Source organism: Musa acuminata, chromosome BXJ2-6, assembly GCF_036884655.1.
Source record: "Musa acuminata AAA Group cultivar baxijiao chromosome BXJ2-6, Cavendish_Baxijiao_AAA, whole genome shotgun sequence".
Classification (NCBI taxonomy): Eukaryota; Viridiplantae; Streptophyta; class Magnoliopsida; order Zingiberales; family Musaceae; genus Musa; species Musa acuminata.
The window spans coordinates 31,518,740-31,535,218 of NC_088343.1; the positions used below are offsets into that span (position 1 = coordinate 31,518,740).

General features: G+C 42.3%; 1 protein-coding gene across 3 annotated transcripts; it reads left to right on the forward strand.

The window, feature by feature from the left end:
• The first annotated feature begins 496 nt into the window (after window positions 1-496).
• LOC135585009 (uncharacterized) lies at window positions 497-4,449 on the forward strand. Of its 3 annotated transcripts, XM_065113502.1 has the most exons (6): window positions 498-732; window positions 816-899; window positions 1,673-2,152; window positions 3,232-3,580; window positions 3,793-3,870; window positions 4,214-4,449. In XM_065113502.1, the coding sequence occupies exons 1-6, from the start codon at window positions 725-727 to the stop codon at window positions 4,262-4,264; spliced, it is 1,050 nt and encodes a 349-aa protein (XP_064969574.1). In that variant the 5' UTR covers window positions 498-724; the 3' UTR covers window positions 4,265-4,449. The 3 variants fall into 3 exon arrangements, with proteins under 3 accessions (XP_018682512.2, XP_064969574.1, XP_064969576.1); XM_018826967.2 differs by lacking the exon at window positions 4,214-4,449 and having other exon boundaries at window positions 497-732; window positions 3,727-3,862; XM_065113504.1 differs by lacking the exon at window positions 816-899 and having other exon boundaries at window positions 500-732.
• The last annotated feature ends 12,030 nt before the right edge of the window (window positions 4,450-16,479 follow it).

Consider the following 16,479-nt stretch of genomic DNA (forward strand, 5'->3'; position numbering starts at 1 on the left):
TCGGGTTAATATCATAATATAAATTTATAAATCATTACTTTCCTACTGTAATTTTCTTGAAGAGATGGGGGAGTAAAAGAAGAAGCAACGGCGCATGTCAAATAAAAATTTATTTTCTTTTTCATTTTAATGGCGATTTAGTGATTTTAAATATTTTATTAGTATCATAATTGTTTATATAATGGTACATATAATTAATTGTATCAGTAATTTAGTGAAAAATATAGAAAGAAAATAAATAAATATAAAAGCTGTTGGATCGTATGGTTTTGGATCGATCCAACTCATGATTCGATCGAATCGAATCGTGTATTCGAATTTGACCCGATCCGACCGGGTTTGATATCTAATCGATCGAGACCCGCATCGCTTTTGTTTTGCAGTTTAGAGCCGCAGGGTTCGATCTGTAAAGAACAAAGAGTAGAGGAGGCATCCTGTAAAAATGTTGGCTCCAAAGCCGCTATTTTTATCCCCATTTCTACTCCTCCCTTGCTGAGCTCTCTCTCTCTCTCTCTCTCTCTCTCTCTCTCTCTGCCTGCCATTCTTCCTTTTTTCCTCCCAAATTGGTTTCTTCTGCTTCAGGCAGATAGCGCCGGTAGTGGTGGCAACAAAACTAGATTGGGGAGGAGGCAGCTGCCGCATCTCGAAGGACGCCATCAATGTGCGAGTTCCTGTGAAATGGATTGCGGTGAGACCGGTCCTTGAATCGATCCCGCTTTGGGGCATGATGAGGTTCGCACAGATCTCCCGTGTTTTTCTTCCTCTTTGATAAGGGTCTAATTTTGGAGTTCTTTTTCCCGATTTGGTTTCGTGAGGCCTGCAATCGGTGCAAGGAGGGAAGGTGGAGGAGGTGGAATGTGTTCCTTTCCTCCTGGTGATTGGACCGCCAGCTCCAGCAGGTTTGTGGCCGCCGATCTCCTTTATCGGCTGCAGCAAAACTTTGTTGGGGCTTCTAGTTTGGCTCAAAACGGTTCCAAATCTAATCGTCGTTCTGGGTACTTGTCGCCGACTGTCTCTCCGAGGAGCCGGTAGATTACTGATGGTTGCGATCCATCGTTTTCTAGGATTTATGATTGTTTTCTTTCTTCCGGTGTGTCTTTAGTTTGTAGTCTTTGGCACGGTATTGTCCACAGGAGACCACCTATGACCCAATTTCAGCTCTGGAAGGATCGCGTCGTCTTCTAAGATTTGAACTTTCCCTCGTGATCTGTATCGATCTATTTTTCACGCATTTTTGGGATGATTTCTTCCTCCGGACACAGTTTGGGACACTGCTGTCGTTGCCCTCGTTCTCCCTTCTATTGTTGGATTGATAGCGAGGCATAAGACTACTCTGGCTTGCTGGTGATGTTTTTCCTTTCTGTTTGGCTTCTTGGTCGAGGCATTCTTCTTCTCCAAATTTATACTTCTTTGGCGGCTGGTAAACGTTTGCCGTTGGAACAGCGATTCGTCAATGTCGAGTGCTCGTCCCAACAACATCCTTTGTTCTTATTCAATTTGAGCCAAAAAGCTCTCCTCTTTTTCGGCGTTTCCATAGATTTGAAGGGCATTTTGATCTCCATTTTTTGTTTTTAGGCCTCTTTATGTAGGATATTTGGTTGGATCTATCGAGACATGATGCAGATTTGATGCCATTACAGCGACCTCTTGCATGCAAATGTTTGTGGCGCAGATACCAGAGAGTGATTCCGGATGTGCTTCCCCTCGGTAATGGAAGGAAACCTTGCCTGAGACCCTGCAAGGAACACGATGCGGTTCTCGACTACACTTCCGAAGCAAAGCCATCTCTACTGGCGAGATCCGCGTCAGGATCGGCCAATCCCTCCCCACCACGAGACCAACCCTGCTCCTTCCCCTCGGATTCGTCACCGGCGCGGTCCAGCGACCGGCCGCCCTCCTCCTCCACTGCTACGGCGGCGAAGGCTCAGAACCACCACTACCATCGTGAGGTAAACGGGCTGAGCCCTGACGGAGGCGGCGACGTCCTGCTCCAGTGGGGGCACAACAAGAGGTCCCGCGGTTCGAGGGCGGAGGCGTCCCCCGCAACCCACTCGAGGCATAAAATACAGCTGAGATCGGCGGCCACGGTGATGCCCCCTCCGTCCTGTGGCTCGTTTTCGATGGGCGCCAACCACCGTCCTCTGATCACCAGGCATGTGGTTTCTTATCATATTCTTCGATCTTAGTCTTCCCTTCCCCCTCTCCTTTTCTACTGCTCATGTTTTTGCTACTCTTTCGACGTATTTCTGAATACAAAGTGAAGTAAAAAAAAAAAATCACATCTTTAATTTATTTTAGCTCTTCTGTATCTTAATTTTATAGTTTATGTATAAAAAAGTTTCAATCTTTTATTTCATTTCTGTCCACTATTTTGTGTCCATATCTCCATGTTGAGAGAGCGGCCTCTGTTTTGGTGGTTTCGCCAGGAATTGTTTCTTAAAACTCGTGTAATATTGTCAGATAGAAGATAAAGATTGCCCTTTTGGTGTGAAGTGACTGGAAATTTGTAAGAATCTGTGGCCGTCTTTTTATAAAGCTGTTAATTTCTTCCATGTTAGATGATGTTGCTTTTTTGTGGACGCAGTTGCAAGGCTTTGATCCTTTGTGGTACAGCTACAAGCCCTGTCCGAACAAGATAAAAAAGCATACTAGCATCCTTTGATGAGGCAATTTTATGGAACTTTCCTGCGTCCATTTGTGTTAATCATCAAAACAAATGAACTCTAATTCTGTCGTCTCTCCTTTTTCTCCATTTGTGTCCTAACAAGATAAGCGCATTCTATCAAAGTCTCTCCTTTTCTCTGTTGTTCAGTTTACATCATGACTACCTCCAAGTCGGCCTTTATTGTTCAGGGAGATTGGCTTTGCTGGCCCACCATGATGCATCTCTGTCCCTTTATCTTGGCATTGTTTTTGTTTCGTCGTTGTTTTTGAGAGACATGTTATCAGTTAGCTTTGCTTTTCTGATGTTTGAGAAGGTATTATTGTCTTTTAAGAGCTTCTACTACTTTTTTGTTTGTGTTTTGGCCTGGATTCAACAAGGCAGTAAACCTGTATGTGTGGGGCTTTGTAGGTTAATACTGTTTTACATCTCATTTTGAGTGGCATCTAAAGTTAATAGTAGGCTCACAGGTTCTTTGCCCTCTTCGACTCAGCTTGCTTGCTTTGCTTTGCTTTCTTCTAAACCCCTCTTTTGTTTGTTTGTTTTGTCCGCCATCTCCCCATGATCAGAGGCACCGAGGATTCATCGAGCGGCCTGACTCGTACTGAGAGGCGTTGCCCGGCATCCCCACCGGAGAAGTCCCGTAAGGCTTCAGCCAAGGCCACCCTGAACGGCTGCACAGCAGCAGATGTTTCTGCGAATCCAGAACAGTCGAAGCGGGCACCGGACCGAGAAACGGGTGGCGGCGGCGGCACCATGACGGCGGGTGAGAAGCTGAATCTGGATAAGTTCGAGTGGCCGAGGATTTATGTATCCCTCTCCAGGAAGGAGAAAGAGGATGACTTCCTTGCCATGAAGGGGACTAAGCTACCCCACAGGCCCAAGAAGAGGGCCAAGAACATCGAAAAAGCCCTCCAGGTCTAATATTCTTCTCTTTCTCCATCAATCCATCCATCCATCCATAATCTCATACATCACTAATGTATGAGATTATTCCTTAAGCTTCATTAGAATTGTTTTTTTTTTTTGTATGGCTTATTATCTCTTTCTTTCTTGATCCACAGAAACTATATAAAACAAACTAAAGTCTTAATCGTTTGGGATTGTGATGTGGGCTTTGGTGTGTTCAGTACTGTTTTCCAGGGATGTGGCTTTCGGACTTGACAAGAGGGAGATACGAAGTGAGGGAGAAGAAAAGTGTGAAGAAGGTAACTTGTTTCCCTCAACCATCTATCTCTACCTCCAATGTACAACACAGTTCATGTCTTCCCATACCTCTCGGCCTTCCTGAGACACGAGTATAAATCATGTGCATGGCTCTTCTTTTTTGACTGTTTGGTTTGAAAACATAATAATGATAGTTGGTGATGTCTGGTGAGTGGGGGTGGCTACATTGATGGGCTCAATTAAGATGCCCCCGCCTCCCTCCTCTTTGTCATTCCTTTTTGACTTTTTTCCTTATGGGGACCTGAGTTGTTCTTTTAAGGCAAGTGATTTTTTTTGGTTTACGGTGGCTCTAATTCTAATGATAGCTGGTTTTGGTGCGTGCAGAAGAGAGCTGGATTGAAGGCAATGGAGAGCTTAGATAGTGATTCAGAGTAATTAATGATGATGATGATGATGATGGCTCAAAATCTTCTTCTTTCTTCTCTTTTTGCTTGGGGGGTTGTAGTTTCAATCCCTCCTTTTGGCAGTCGATAGAGAACTTGTTATCCTTGCTATCTTAGCTCTTGTACACATCTCCAGCAAAAAGAAAAAAAAAAAAGGAGAAAAAATTGTCTTAGTCAGTCAAATGCTCTACACTCTCTTCTTCATGCATGCTATGGTAGATCTTCAGTAGAGCTTTCATTTTAGCCCGATGTGTGATGTACGTATTTGGTGATGATCCAATCCGAGTCACAGAGGATGTCTTCAACTCTATTATAAATTCCCATCTTTTAACCATGGAATTGAATGTTTCGTACTTTTCCCCCATAACTAAAGATTACTTGTGTCCTCCAACCCTCTCACTGTTGTTGGTACAGCAGAGGACACACGGGCGGGGCCAGCTGTACGTGCTAAGTTGCAGCTTTTGTTTCACCTGGTAAATACACATACTGTGGTCAAAGTTTTGGTCCCTCGTTGTAACATGTTGTCTCGCTGTAACAACTTTCGATATGATATATTTTAACATTATTCACGTGACAATATATAAACGATCTTCAGTCTGGTATAGAGTGATACCTTAGATCTGAATGAGGCGATCACGTGATTTTTGTATTGTTCGGTGCTATACAGGTCAACACTGGACACCTCGGAGTCGTTTTGTAAAATTTAGGATGGCATCGACCATAGCATTGCCACACAACGTCGGACACCCCAAAGCTATTTCGCAAAACTCGAGATGACACTAACCCATACGGGTCGATCAAAGCTTGTCTATAGAATATAAGCCATCCTCCCGAGGAGTCCCCAGTCATTAAAGGACCACATACAACCAATCGCTCAATCGTAGGTATAAAAGTCAATCCTCTAACCAATGAGAGGAGACTTCGAACACCCAACTCTCTCTTATTCCGTCCCACTCTAACTTAAGCTTCGGAAGAGTCGAGTCAGAAAATCCCCCTCCTAACCTCGACCTAAGTGCAGGAGCCCGGCGACGAAGCAGTAAACGACGAAGCCCACAACTCAACCCAACCCGACGCTCACTTCTTCCACCCGAGCTTCCGTGTTGGCAACTTTACGCATCCGGGATCGGACCGAACCGTGTTGACATTTTGGCCACGACGTAAAGGTTCACCAATATTTTTAGTGTTAGAAGGAGGGTCCAATATTACAAGAACGTCCCCAATCGAACAATCCGGGAGAGCGTCCCGGAGAAGAGCCACACCCGACCTTTGGGTTCGAAGGACAGCCCCCACTTCCTCCGAGCCCAGAAGTAAACACCTCGATCACGACCCCAGGCTACTATTGGTAGTTGTTCAATGATCCTAGGTTGTCGCCTCCCGGGACCACCATGGGGTAACCTACCATCTCAGCCGAGGCATTCCTTAGCCTCACACACCAAGTCCAAACCTTAGCAGGGATGATGCAGGCTATCATCCCCCTATCCACCAACTTGCCCAGTAGTCGGTATTGTCCCGACCACCGCTGTCGCCATGGGACCCAACGTTGCCTGCCACCGAACCCCGAGTGCCATCTCCGGGCCCTTAGCAACCTAGAGCAGTGGATGTCAATCTTTTGCTAGAGGAGCAATCGGGGAACCCGAGGCCCACACTAGAGCATAGTGCTCCAAGCCTCGACGCACCACCCTGAGCTCCCTCGAGCCCAACACTCTATCATCCGACTCGATGGACTCTCTCCGAGCTCAGCTGCACTTGGTCAATCAACGGTTGGATGAGGTCTAGAAGGAGTTCTACAAGTCCAAAGGAGAGCCCAAGGAAGCCTCCTCAATAGGGTCCCCTTTCATATAAGAAATTCAGGACAAACCAATACCGCTGAACTTCTTTCTCCCTATGCTCGAAGCCTACGACGATGGCTCTGACCCTATAGAACATATCGCTTCCTTTCGGGCTCAGATAGCCCTATATGGTACTTCTGATGCCCTAATATATCGAGAGTTCTCAACCACTCTACGGGGTTCAGCTCGGATGTGGTACACCCGACTCAAGCCGGCCTCGGTCTCATCTTTTGACTAGTTCATAAGGGAATTTAAGATCAATTTCCTAGCCAGTGCATGGCCAAAACCATCTGTAGTCATGCTCCTCGGCCTAAGTCAGAAGGACGACGAACCCCTCTCTCACTTTGTTGCTCGCTTCGTCTCCGAAATTCGAGGAGTCCTAGATGACCACACCCCACTGATCATGCAAGCATTCTTGATTGGCCTACGACTGTCTAGATTCTTTTGGTCACTGATCGAGCAGCCGGTGGCAACCATCCCCGAGATACTCCAATGTGCAAACTAGTACATTACCGTTGAGGCCCTAATGGCGGGAAAGCACGAAGAGCACAAAAAGGCCTCGCGCGGTGCAATCTCGAGGGCAGCCCTCGGGCCCGTCAAGGAGAAGGCTCGACCAACTCAAGCCGCAGCTTCCAAGGCCACCTATCCTACCCTTGAGTTCATCCAGAATAAAGATATTCCTCTAGATATGAGAGAGGGGTCTCATGAGGGCACCCAACCCAATGAAGGCTCCGTGTGAGCTCAGAGATCGCTCCAAGTATTATCGTTTCCACTGCGACTACGACCATGACATCAAGGAATGCCACGACCTAAAGAACCAAATCAAGGAGCTCATTCGCAGAGGGCATCTCGGACACTACATCAAAAAGCAACGAGAATCTTCCCCACACCCCTCAGGCCCCGTTGAAAAATAGATCGACGTCATCATCGACGGTCCAGCTTCCAGGGGAGATAGCACATCAGGGCGAAAAGCCTACGCATGAGCAACCATGGAAAAGCATCCCTGGCAACAGGATGGGCTCGATATCACCTTTATAGTGGGGGAAGCCAAGTATCCCGACCATGATGATGCCCTGGTGATCTTGGTCAGGATTGCTAATGCTTGAGTCAAAAGGATAATGTTAGACACCGAAAGCTCCGTCGATGTCCTGTACTTCAATGCCTTCGAAAAGCTTGGCTTGACCAGAAGAGACCTCGCCCCTATGACCTCGGCTCTTACCGAGTTCACCGAAGATTCTGTCTCGCCCCTCAGCACTACCACCCTATAGGTCACCATCGACGAGGAGCCAAGGTCTAAGACTGTGATAATTACTTTTATGGTGGTCAGACTCCCCTTAGCATACAACTCATCTTAGGCCACCCAACCCTCAACAAGATGAGAGCTATCATCTCCACCTATCATCGAGCAGTGAAATTTCCAACTCGCGTCGGGATTGGAGAAGTAAAGAGCGATCCTCGAGAGTCAAAGCAATGCTATCTAGCAGCTGTCACGTTGCCTAAAAAGCTGAAACCAGAGTCATCCGTGTCCAACCCCCAAGATGCTACCAAGCTGCAACTTCATTCTGAGCCAACCGAGTAGATACTAGATATTCCCCTTGACAAAAGTCGGGCAGACAAAGTTGTGAAGGTCAGGTTCAAGCTCCCAGAGAAGGAATGAGTCTAGCTTATTGACTTCTTGACAAAAAATGCAAACGTCTTCGCTTGGTCGCCAAGAGACATGCCGGGTATTGATCTGAAGGTCGCACAGCACCACTTGAATGTTTGCCCCCAAGCACAACCGGTGAAGCAATGGCCTCAGAAGATTGCCCTCGACTGACAAAGAGCAGTCAGTGATGAAGCAGATCATCTGTTGGAAGTAGGGTTCATAGCCGAGGCAAATTATCCCCAATGGCTATCCAATGTAGTTCTTGTCAAAAAAATATAATGGAAGCTAGAGGATGTGTGTTGACTATACCGATTTTAACCGAGCATGCTCAAAAGATTACTACCCACTCCCGAGGATAGGCCAACTGGTCGACGCAATGTTGGGGAACGAGCTCCTCACATTCATGGATGCTTTCTCAAGGTACGACCAAATCAAAATGGCTCCCAAAGATCGAGAGTACACTGCCTTCATCACTGACCAAGAGTCTACTATTATAAGGCCATTCCCTTCAGACTAAAGAATGCTAGAGCGACGTACTAAAGGACGATCAATAAAATGTTCAAGCACCAGATCGGGAGGAACATAGAGGTGTACGTCGATGACATGATCGTGAAAAGCAAGCTCGCCTGCACCCATCTAGCAGACTTGGCTGAGATGTTCCGAGTGCTCAAGAAGTTCGGCATACATCTCAACCCCACCAAGTGCACCTTCGGAGTCAATTCTAGCAAGTTCGTCAGCTTCATCATTCACTAGTAGGGGATAAATACAAACCCCAAAAAGGTTCGAGCTATAATTAATATTGTTGAATCTCATATTTTGATGATGAAACCAATTGATAGTGTTTATGATTTGATCTATGTTTTGAATGACACAGGAAGCTTCGATCACGGAGAGACAATTAAAGTAGGAAGAATCATGTTGGGCTAGAGTAGAACATGCCAGAAGATTGGATGTTGCATTGAAAGATTAGTTGATGTATCTACAGAAGACTTCGGGCCATGGGTTCGAGCATAGGGCCAAGAAGAGAGGAAATTGCGCCAAGAAAATCGAGTTGCGGAGGTCAACTAGTCGATTGGGCAATAGGCAGCAATAGAGAACGATGTGCCGAAGAATTGGATGAAGCGTCGATGAACCAATGACTTGATGGACAACATTTGATTCAAGCTTTGTAATAATTGTCTAGATTGAAGTAGGTTTTAGGTGTGCAGGATTAACTACAATAACGATTAAGGTATAAAGCAAAATGAAGTCCTGGAGTCAAGAACAAGATTTTGTTGGGTGTTCGAGAGTTCGTCGGAAGTCCAGACGTTCATCGAAAGTTCTATCAGAATTGACCAAGAAGTCCTGAAGCTTGCCAAAGAAGCTAGTGGGAACTCGCTAAGAAGATCGTCATAAAATCCAGGAGCTTGCCGGGAGTCCGTTGAAATATTGTAGAGAGATCGTCGGAAGTTTGCCGGAAGAAACCTAGACTTACCGGACTTATTTAGCTTAGTGTATGTCTTAAAATTTGTAATTAGCACATAATTGGGTTGGAATTGGGCCAACTCAATTAGGGGCCAATTGGGCCCAAGTTTGGGTTTGTTGGGCCAAGTGAAAAGACCCAAACAGTGACCCAACAAGTGAAACCGTCATGGCACATTCTCCGAGACTATGTCAAGCAGTAGTACCGCCGGTCTGGGCGGTGGTATCGTCCAGACACAGACTCTGAGAGATTGTCAAGCGGTGGTATCGCCAAACTGGGCGGTGGTATCACCCAGTGGCAGGGTGTCAAGCGGTGATACTGCTTAGTGTTAGTGCTGCAGGTGGTGGTACCGTCAGGACCCCGAAAACTGGGGATGAGACACTTTTAGGCTCCAAGTTTGAATCTACTTGAGGTATATAAATACCCCTCTCATCTCTGGTTAGAAGACACAAGAATTAAGAGCAAAAAGAAATAAAAATACTGTTGTAATCTTGTGAAAACTCCTCTCAAGCTCTAAGTGTTAGTATTGTTTAAGAGAGGAGTGAAGGGGGTTGTAAAGATTCTCTCCTGAACCTGTCAAAAGGAGAATCGAGTTGTAAGGGTAGTTGATCTCCGTCCATTGAAAGAAGATCGTTACTAGATGCTGGTGGCCTTGACGGAAGAGGAATCGGGAGTAGATGTAGGTCACGACGACCGAACCAGTATAAAATCTGGTTTGCATTTCTGCTTTGCTATTTACATTTATTGCAAACTATCATACTTCCTTATTACTCTAGCTGCACACTCTTACGAACATGTTTCAAGTTAACATCTTTCCGAAATTGGTTTTAATCGAATGAAAGAATTTCAAACCGATGTAATTTTATCCATTGTACTAATTCACCCTCCCCCCTAGTGCCGACTCAATCCTAACAGTTGGTTTCAGAGCCATGGTTTTTCTCATTTGGTTTAACAACCAAGAGAAATGACTTTTTTCGGATTTCAAGAGGGACTTTCTATCATTCGTCCTCCTATGTTCAATGGGACGAACTACACATATTGGAAAACTCGAATGAGAGTTTTCTTGCTTTTTATTGATATAAATTTATGAGATATTGTCGAAAACAAATTTCAAATATCTTCTCTTCTAATAAACAATTAGAATAATTTGGAGAAGAAGATTTTTTCTTTAAATGCTGGAGCTACGGGTTTCTACTTATGAAATGACTTTTTGACATTTGGCACACACTCGAAATCATATATGAAGGCACTAGTAGAGTTAAAAACTCTAAAATAAATATTTTGATGCATGATTTTGAATTATTTCATATGGAACCAAGCGAGACTATTGGAGACATGTACACCTATTTTATGGATGTCATCAATAGTCTAAAAGCTCTTGATAAAAGTTTTTCGAACTTTGAACTTGTTAACAAAATATTGAGATCTCTTCCAAAGAGTTGGGACCCTAAAGTAACGGTCATTCAAGAGGTCAAGGATTTGAACTATTTTTCGATTGAAGAACTTATTGGGTCGTTGATGACCTACAAAATGACTTATGTGGTATATGATGAACTTGAGAACAACCTTCCTACACTTCAAACAAAAGAAGATCACTCGAGCGAAAGCTCAAGTGATGATGAACTTGAACTTCTTATAATAAAGCTTAAAAAGTTCTTAAAACAAGAATCAAAGAATAAAAACAAACTTAAAGAGAATACAACTACTTGCTATGAATGCAAGAAGCCGGGTCACTCCAAAGACAAGTACATAAAACTGAAGAAGTTGCCAAAGGATAAATCGAGCATATCCGAAGACGAGGAGTAAACCGATGAAGACGAAGTGGTGAACTTCACTTTGGTGACTCTCGACAATGAGGTAAACAACTCAAACGAAACTCCTTTACTTTATTTTAAAATTACTTGATGCTTTTTTATGAGTTATTTTTAAATTAGTTAGTAAAAAAATAAAAAACATTATCATGAAAATTACATGCTTTATGATAAAGGAACAAAATGTTAGATTTAAATCTAATGCTTGTACACCTAATAAGATTAATCCTATGTATCCTTTTAAGAAGCAATAATATGTGTCTTGATGATTTCCATATTGCTTTTTGATTTTGATTAAAAATGCTTTATGTTTAATGAACTCATGCTTGATGAAATAATATAATGATGATTTGAAGTCATGCATAATGAGTTTATATTTCAAAATTATGCATGATGATTTTTATGATTTATGGCTTATTGATCTTTGTCACAATGAAAGTTACTTTTTTGGTTTTAAATGATAATGCTATTGGGATCAAAAGCACTAAGAGGGGTGGGAGGTGTGAATTAGTGCAGCGGAAAACTTTCGTCGATTAAAATGACGTTCGTACGATGAAATCATTTTCGATGAAAACCATTTCAGAAAGTTCTTCAACTTAAGATTAAACGGAAGTATAGTTGATGTAAAGCAATGGAGGTAGTTTGCAGTTAAGATAAGGAGCAAAATGTAAATGTAAATCGAGATTTAAAGTGGTTCGGTCAATCTGGACCTATATCTACTTTTGGTTTCCTCCTTCGATAAGGTCACCGACGTCCACTAGAGGCCTTCCTTCAATAGGGGAAGGCCAACCACCCTTTTACAGCTTTACTTCTTTTGATGGGCTTAGGAGACAACCCTTACAGATTTTCACTCCTCTCTTGAATGATCAAAACTTAGAAGAAAAGAGGGAGAAGAACTTCTAGCCTTTTACAACACTTTTAAGCTCTTAAATTCTCAGAATAAATGCAAGCTTTCAGTGCCCTTTCATGTAGGAAAAGGTGGGGTTTATATAAGCCCCAACTGGTTTGAATTTGGAGCTCAAAAATGTCATCTCCCGGATTTTCGGGGTCCTGGCGGTACCACCGCCAGAACTGGGTGGTACTACTGCGTGACACTGCTCGGAGACCAAGCTCAGGCGGTACCACCGCTTGATAAGAGCGGTACCATCGTCTGACTTTGCTCAGAGACCGAGCTCATGTGGTACCACCGCTTGACAGGGGTAGTACCACCGCCTGACTTCACTAAGAGACTAAGCTTCTGGGCAGTGCCATCGCCGGCCCTGGTGGTGCCACCGCCGGTCAGGAAATCTGGGTCTGAATGGGCTGATCCATTCGGCCCAATCTGTGTCTGTCAAGGGCCCAATTGGCCCCAGATTAAGTTAATGGGATCACCTCCCATTCCTAACTTAATCTTCATGCTAACTACGACATTTAAGACATTAATACTGCAACTCGTGTTCCGGTGCGTCAATCGCTTCTTTCGGTGAGCTTCTAGAGAACTTTCGATGAACATCCGATGAACCCTCGGCGATGCTCCGGCGGACTTCCGACAAACTCCTGGACTTGCGACGATCCTCTTGATGAGTTGCAACGAGCTTCTTTGGCAAGCTCTTGGACTTCTCGGATTTGTTCCCGCAGAACCTCCGACGACCGTCCGGACTTCCGTCAAACTCTCGAACTCTCAACATGATTTTGGTCTTGACTCTAGCGTAACACCTACTGCATGTCTTACTGCCATCGTAGTTAATCCTGTATACTTATCTCAATATATGAATTAAATAACCAAATGACAATTGACTTCATCATCAAAATCTGAGATTCAACAATCTATCCCTTGTTGATGATGACAATCAATTGGTGACGGAGTTAACATTAACTCCCCCTATCTATATGCCATACTTGAGATAAGTCATTCTTGAATTCAAAGCCTTTGAATTCAAGAGACATATTGATAAGTTAAGTTCATTTAACCTTATCAATACTCCCATCATGATTCCTATCATAATGTATCTCTCTGAAAATGATGTCAAGGCTTAATATCCATTTTCACGTCTTACATTTCAAATATGAAAGATAGCAATCATAGCAATTCATTATATGGTAAGATATCAACATGTAAAATTACAATGTAAACTCTTGATATCTTAATATAATGCAAACATTTCAAGTGTATAGCAATCATAGCATGGTAAGATATTAACATTGTAAAATTGCAATGTAAGCTCTTGATATCTTAACATAATGCAAACATTTCAAGTGTATAGCAAACATAGCATTTCATCACATAGCTAGATATTAACATTATAAAATTATAATGTAAGCTCTAGATATCTTTTCATTAATGCAAATATTTCACGTATATAGCAATTCTATTATTAATTTACTACATATTTTAAAATATCAATATCATAAAATTACGATGCAAGCTTTTGATATCTTAACATAATGCAAATATAGCAATTATAGTAATTCTATAATCAATTTACCACATATTTCTCCCCTTTTGTCATCATCAAAAAGAAGAATGATTTAAGCAAAATTTAAGCATAAGTGTGGTAACGATTCATGTCATAAAAAGGTTCATGTCATTTTTCAACAATAAGGGATAGGATACAAAATTTTCAAGCAAACATGACATGAAGATATGAAACATCTTTCATTGCTTCTTCCTTTTTATTTGTCATTAACGTTTTGCATGAAGGAGGAAAGCCATTATGAACTTACTTGAATGAAGTTAAAATGATAAGAGATTAAATCATACTTCATTTTAAAAATCTTCCTTATCAAGAAGGAATCATTTTATCAAATCCATTTCTCGAAAAAAATATTTTTCACAAGGTAAATCTATGAGAGATGCATTTGTTAATTGATTCCATATGTCAAAAATCAATGATATGAAACAAACTTAATATGACATAGGCTTATGAAAGCTATATTAAGTCTGGAAGAGAAATACTAAATCATGTATTATTAGGATCAAGAAAGTCCGAAATTGAAATTTAACACATTCATTCATTTGGACAAGGTTTTGCTATGGATTTTCAAACAGAATCATGAAGGTAAAACATGCTCATCATCCTGGAAGTTTTACATCCAAAACACATAATTTCCAACATGTTATTAAGGCATGTAATAGTGTAAAATTCACATCATAGCAATTAAGTGATTGATCATTGAATCAAGAAAGTTCAAAAAATAAATTTAATAAGTTCATGCATTCGGACACATCAACATTCCTAATTCTCTTCTAATGAAATCAAATTATTCTTCACTTAAAGGCTTTATAAAAATATCAGCTAGTTGATATTTAGTATCAATAAACTCTATAATTACATCATGAATAGTGACATGATCTCATATAAAGTGATGTCTAATATCAATATGTTTTGTTCTTGAGTGTCGAATTGGATTCTTTGTTAAACATATTGCACTTGTGTTATCACATTTAATGAGAATATTTTTAAGATGAACTTTATAATCTTCTAAGGTGTTTTTCATCCACATAACTTATGCACAGCATGCACTAGCTGTAATATACTCAGTTTCGGTTGTTGATAATGCAACCGAATTTTATTTCTTAGATGACCAAGAAATAAGGGCATGTCCCAAGAATTGACATGTTCCTAATGTGCTTTTTCTATCTAGTCTACACCTAGCAAAATCCGCATTAGCATAAGCAATTAACTCAAAATTCTTAATTTTTGGATACCATAATCCTAGATTTGTGGTACCTTTAAGATATCTAAGTATTCTTTTAACTGCTTTGAGATGAGATATCTTAGGGTTCGATTGAAACCTAGCACAAAGTCCTATGCTGAACATGATATCTGGTCTAGTTACAGTGAGGTAAAGTAAACTTCCTATCATACCCCTATAACTTTTTTGATCGAAGCTTTCTCCACTTTCATCAATTTCTAACTAAGTGGAGGTGCTCATAGGAGTGTTGATAGCTTTTGAGCTATCCATATTAAATCTTTTTAGCAAATCTAAAACATATTTAGTTTGACTAATAAAGATGTCATTGCTTAGTTGTTTAATTTGTAAGTCTAAGAAGAATGTTAATTCTCTCATCAAACTCATTTCAAATTCAAGGCTCATAGTTTTAGCAAAAGATTTACAAAGAGATTCATTCGTAGAATCGAAGATAATATCATCAACATAAATCTGAATAATGAGAAAATTATTTTTAAAATTTTTGATAAACAATGTAGTATTGACCTTGCCTATTGAGAAATTATTTTCAATAAGAAAAAAACTAAGTCTCTCATACCAAGCCCTTGAGGCTTGTTTTAAACTATAGAGAGCTTTAGTTAATTTAAACACATGATTAGGGAGGCTATTATTTTCAAATCCGGGAGGTTATTCTGTTGAATCTCGGATTTTGATGATAAAACTAATTGATTGTGTTTATATGTTTAACTGCATTTTGAGTGATGCAGGTCTACTCGATCAGGATTAGACAGTTAAAGCAGGAGGAATTGACGTTGTGCCGGAGGAGATCACGTTAGGGTATTGGACGGCAGAAGGCTTCGGACGTCGGGTGTCGGGCCAAGGAGAGTGGAATTGCGCCAAGGATATTGGGGTTGCGGAGGTCAACTGTCGATTGGGCAACAAGCCGCAAGAGAGGATGATGCACCGAAGAATCGGACGAAGCGCCAACCAATGACGTGCCGGGCAACAGAATGTCAATTCGCGTTGTAATAATTGTCTAGATCGGAGTAGAGTTTTGGCTTGTATGTGTAGGATTAACTACGATAACGATGAAGACATAAAGCGAAACAAAATGCCGGAGTCAAGCACGAAGGATTCGTTGGGAGTTCGAGAGTTCGACGGAAGTCCGAAGGTTCGTCGGGAATGCTGCCGGAACTAGCCGAGAATGAGTAGGGAGCTTGCCGAAGGGTTTTTCGGAAGCTCGCCAAAAGGTTCGTCGGAAGTTCACGGAGCTCACCGAGAAAGATCGGAGCTTGCCAAAGAAGCTCATTGGAACTCGCCGAGATCAAATCGTGAAGTCTACGAGCTTATCGGGAGTCCGCAGAATGGTTTCCGAGAGTTTGTCGGAAGACCGCCGGAAGTTCGCCGGAAGCTCGTCGAAAGAAGTCTTGACTTGCAGACTTTGTAATAGCTTAGAAAATATCTTTAAATTTGTAGTTAGCACGTTACTTAGGGTTAGGATTAGGTGTTAATCCTATAACCCAAGTAGGGGCCAATTGGGCCCGAGTTTGGACTGGTTTGGGCCAAGTTTGGAGCCCAAACTAGTAAGCTGTAAGGGTCTGGCGGTGGCACCGCCCAGCACCCGAGAGCTGGGCGGTGGCACCGCTTGACTGGGCGGTGGCACCGCCCAGCACCCGAGAAGTCGGGCGGTGGCACCGCCAGTGCAACGGTCGACAGGCGGTGGCACCGCCAGCCTCGAGAACTCAAGGGAATTCAAATTTTGGAGATTAAATTTGAATCCTCTTGGGGTCTATAAATACCCCCCAATTC

Bases quoted from the DNA above. Each gene is read 5' to 3' on its own strand.
- LOC135585009 (XM_065113502.1), top strand. The intron at 2,153-3,231 runs GCATGTGGTTTC...CCCCATGATCAG, and splicing joins CACCGTCCTCTGATCACCAG to AGGCACCGAGGATTCATCGA. The intron at 3,581-3,792 runs GTCTAATATTCT...TGGTGTGTTCAG, and splicing joins ACATCGAAAAAGCCCTCCAG to TACTGTTTTCCAGGGATGTG.